The sequence below is a fragment of the Miscanthus floridulus genome, chromosome 4 (assembly GCF_019320115.1).
Source record: "Miscanthus floridulus cultivar M001 chromosome 4, ASM1932011v1, whole genome shotgun sequence".
NCBI lineage: Eukaryota > Viridiplantae > Streptophyta > Magnoliopsida > Poales > Poaceae > Miscanthus > Miscanthus floridulus.
The window spans coordinates 79,046,894-79,051,041 of NC_089583.1; the positions used below are offsets into that span (position 1 = coordinate 79,046,894).

General features: G+C 55.6%; 1 protein-coding gene across 1 annotated transcript; it reads right to left on the reverse strand.

The window, feature by feature from the left end:
• Positions 1 to 3,603: 3,603 nt before the first annotated feature.
• On the reverse strand, positions 3,604 to 3,906 carry LOC136548680 (uncharacterized). The gene has a single exon (XM_066540118.1). The coding sequence runs from the start codon at positions 3,904 to 3,906 to the stop codon at positions 3,604 to 3,606; it is 303 nt and encodes a 100-aa protein (XP_066396215.1).
• Between the last annotated feature and the right edge of the window lie 242 nt (positions 3,907 to 4,148).

Genomic DNA, 4,148 nt, shown 5'->3' on the forward strand with positions numbered 1-4,148 from the left:
TCCCCTGGCTTTTTGTACGACCCTCGCACTTCCTTTTTGCTCAGAAGGAGGGGTTGTTTTGCCGAGCCCCCTCGAGTGCGAACTGGGGTCGCTAGGTCTCGACAAGATTGTAGGAAGAGCCCCCTAGCCTCCGCACGGGGCAAGAGGTCCGTCGGAGGTTCCCATGGCTTTTTTGTATGACCCTCACGCTTCCTTTTTGCTTGGAAGGAGGGGTGGAATGTGCTAGGCTACCCTCGGTGGGCACGAGCGTTGGCACTTCCGGTGAGCTGTTATCGGGTAAGTCCGAGTGGAGGCCCGTGCCCCGTTCGCTAGGGACGGCTAGCGGTCCAGAAATGCACTCCAAAAGTACCGGAGGGTTTCTCTAGTGGGTGCCGAGGCCGTTCGCTGGGCCTCTGTGGCTCGATGCCTCCCTACGGTGGGATCCCATTTCGGAGACCTCCCTGCCGGTCTCGAACATTACTTAGGGCGTCCCAAGTGTTTTGCTTGCTTGGGCCTTAGCCCCGTATAGGCTCGCCCGCGGTCGTCCCTGACTCTGTTGTCCTGGGGCAGCTATCGAAACCCCTAGGGGCCCAGCCTTTGAACCCTTGGACCGTAATAGGCTCAGAGAGCCCGATTCCTTCATCTGAAAGGAATACGGTGGGGGGAATATCTTCCCCATTAGCTCGGCAACGGGTGGCGCGCCTTTTGAGGTAGTTTCCTAGGGAGGCGAAACAACGCCTACTGCCGTAGTGGCCGAGCGCGATGTGGTGGATGGGACGTAACTGTTCTCGTAATTAATGAGAAAGAAGTGGGCGCATGGGCAGTAAAATCGGATCATGGTTAACCGTGCCGGATCGAGGGGAAACTTCCCTGATTTCAGCGCCCAACCGTTTCACCTTCACCCTGCATAAATACTCAAAGAGTCTCGCCCCTCCTCACCTTACCTTGACTGCGTTAGCTCTACCTCCCTCGAGCCGTCGCTAGAGCAGCGGGTGTTGGGAAGAAGAAGGGAGAAGAGCGAGCTAGGGAGAAAGCGAGAAAGAGCGGGAGAGTGAGAGAGAGAGAAAAACTCACCGCCGCATTTGATCCCTCCACCGCATCCATGGCCGGCGACATTGTTGTCATCAAGGCGGACCCCTAGGATCCATTGGACGTCACTGAGGAGATACTTTAGTCACTCGTCGATGGTGGACTCCTTTGTCTAGTGACGGACCCCAAGAGGCCAGAGTGGATCACTCTGTCAGGCGAGCCAGAGCTGAGGCCCCGCGATGGTTATGTCGTGAGCTTCGTCTCCTTTCATGAGCGCGGCCTCGGCGTCCTAGTGGATCGGTTCATGTGGGCGCTCCCACACCACTATGGCATGGAGCTCCACAACTTCAACCCCAACTCCATCGCACAGGCGGCCATCTTCGTTGCTGTCTATGTGCAGGCCCCAAAGCAGGGCTCAGCCTACCTCGGTGGTGATGCATCGTTGGAGGACACCGGATGGGCTTTGCCTATACAATTCGTCGTTGTAGAGGACATAAGTCTTGGCTCGGCACGCAAGCCATCGGGCTTCGGTCCTATCGCTAGGAAGCTCTCCCTAAGCGAGCCAATCAAGGAACAAGACTCGCCAGTCCATGTTCTGGTCGGTCTAGGGAGGCCCCGTGTCCACTTCCATGACCTCAGGCTCGGCCGAAGGGGTTTTGGCAACCGAGGGGGCGTCGAGCCCCGCTGTGGGTTCAGCTGGTGGGCCCTCTTCTGCTGCTGAGGTGTAATTAGCGAAAGGCTTATTGAGGTCCCTGGCAAAGACATTCGGGGGACCGGAGCCCATGTCGAGGCCATCTTTGCCAGTTCATCTGCGGCCTTGTTGTATTTTTGGGCGATGTGATTGAGTTTGAGACCGTCGAACTTGTCTTCTAGGCGACGTACCATCCTGTAGTACACCTCCATTTTGGGGTCGAGGCAGTTTGACTCCTTCATGACTTGATCAATGATGAGTTGCAAGTCGCCCCAGATGTCGAGACACCGAACTCCAAGCTCGATGGCGATGTACAAGCCGTTGATGAGGGCTTCGTATTTGGCTGCGTTGTTGGAGGCGGCGAAGTGGAGCCAAACCATGTAGCGCATGTGTACTCCAAGGGGCGAGATGAAGAGCAGTCTCGCGCCTGCCCCGGTCTTCATCAGGGACCCGTCGAAGTACATGGTCTAGCACTCCGTCTGAATTTGAGCAGCTGGCAGTTGGTTGTCAGTCCACTCAACCATAAAATCGGCCAAGACCTGAGACTTGATTGCTTTTCAAGGCGCAAAGGTTAGGGCTTCCCCCATGAGTTCGACGGCCCATTTGGCTATCCTACCCGAGGCCTCCCGGTTATGGATTATCTCTCCAAGGGGGAAAGATGATATTACCGTTACCGGGTGGGACTCGAAGTAGTGGCATAGTTTGCGTCGAGCCAAGACTACGGCGTAGATGAGCTTTTGGATGTGGGGGTAGCACGCTTTGGTCTCAGAGAGCACTTCGCTGATGAAGTAGACAGGTCATTGGATGGGTAGAGCGTGCCCCTCTTCCTACCTCTCTACCACTACGGCCGCACTGACCACTTGGGTTGTTACAGCAACGTATAGTAAGAGGGCCTCATCCCTGGCCGGTGGTACCAAGATGGGAGGATTGGTGAGCAGCGCTTTGAGCTTGGCGAGGGCCTCCTCGGCCTCAGGGGTCCAAGAGAAGCGTTCGGATTTTCTCAAGAGGCGGTACAGAGGCAAGCCTTTTTTGCCGAGGCGCGAGATGAAGCGGCTCAGGGCCGCAAGGCATCCCATGACCCTCTGTACTCCATTGAGGTCTCTGATTGGTCCCATGCTGGTTATGGCTGAGACCTTTTCTGGGTTGGCTTCGATGCCACGTTCTGAGACTATGAATCCCAAGAGCATGTCTCGGGGTACCCTGAATACACACTTCTTAGGATTGAGCTTGATGCCCTTCTCTCTAAGGCATTTGAAGGCTATCTTCAAGTCGTCGATGAGATCCTTGGCCTTTTTGGACTTGACCATGATGTTGTCCACATAGGCCTCGACGGTTTGCCCGATGTGGTCGACAAAGACCTAGGTCATGCACCGCTGGTAAGTGGCCCCTGTGTTTCTAAGGCCAAAAGGCATGGTCACGTAGCAGTACATGCCGAATGGGGTGATGAAAGAAGTCGCGAGCTGGTCGGACTCTTTCATCTTGATCTGATGGTAACTAGAATACGCGTCAAGGAAAGACAAAGTCTCGCATCCCGTAGTGGAGTCAACGATTTGATTGATTCAAGGTAATGGGAAGGGGACTTTTGGATAGGCTTTGTTCAAACCGGTGTAGTCTACACACATCCTCCATTTCCCATTTTTCTTTTTGACCAACACAGGGTTAGCTAACCACTCTGGATGGGATACTTCCCTGATGAATCCGATCGCCAAAAGTTTCTGCACCTCCTTGCCGATGGTCATGCGCTTTTCCTCGTCGAATCGGCATAGGCGCTGCTTCACCGGTCTAGAGCTGGCCCAGATGTCTAAGGCATGCTCGGCGACCTCCCTTGGTATGCTCGGGATATCCGAGGGACTCCACGCGAACATGTCGGTGTTTGCACAGAGAAAGTCAATGAGCACGACCTCCTATTTGATGTCGAGGGTGGCGCTTATCCTCAGCGCCCGGTCGTCGGGGCAGGTGGGGTCGACTAGGATGAGTTTGATGGCTTCCGCGGGCTCGAATGTCCTGGCTCGACGCTTAGGCTCGGGCAACTGGCTACCGAGCCGGTCGAGGTCGACGATGAGGGTCTCGGCTTCCACGAGAGCCTCGGTGTATTCGATGCACTCGATGTTGTAGTCGTATGCATGCTCGTACGTGGACTCAATCATGATGACACCATTGGGTCTCGGCATCTTGAGCTTGAGGTAGGTGTAGTTGGGGACCGCCATGAACTTGGTGTAGCACGGCCGCCCTAGGATGGCATGGTAGGTTCCCCTGAATCCGACCACCTCGAAGGTAAGTACCTCCTTGCGGTAGTTGGACGGGGTGCCAAAGCAGACGGGAAGGTCGATGCGCCCAAGGGGTCGCGTGCGTTTCCCCGGCACGATTCCATGGAAGGGCGCAACGTCACCCCAGAGCCACAAACAGTCGATCTCTAAGAGCTCCAGGGTGCTAGCGTAGTGGATGTTGA

Bases quoted from the DNA above. Each gene is read 5' to 3' on its own strand.
- LOC136548680 (XM_066540118.1), bottom strand. From the start codon at position 3,906: ATGGCGGTCCCCAACTACACCTACCTCAAGCTCAAGATGCCGAGACCC.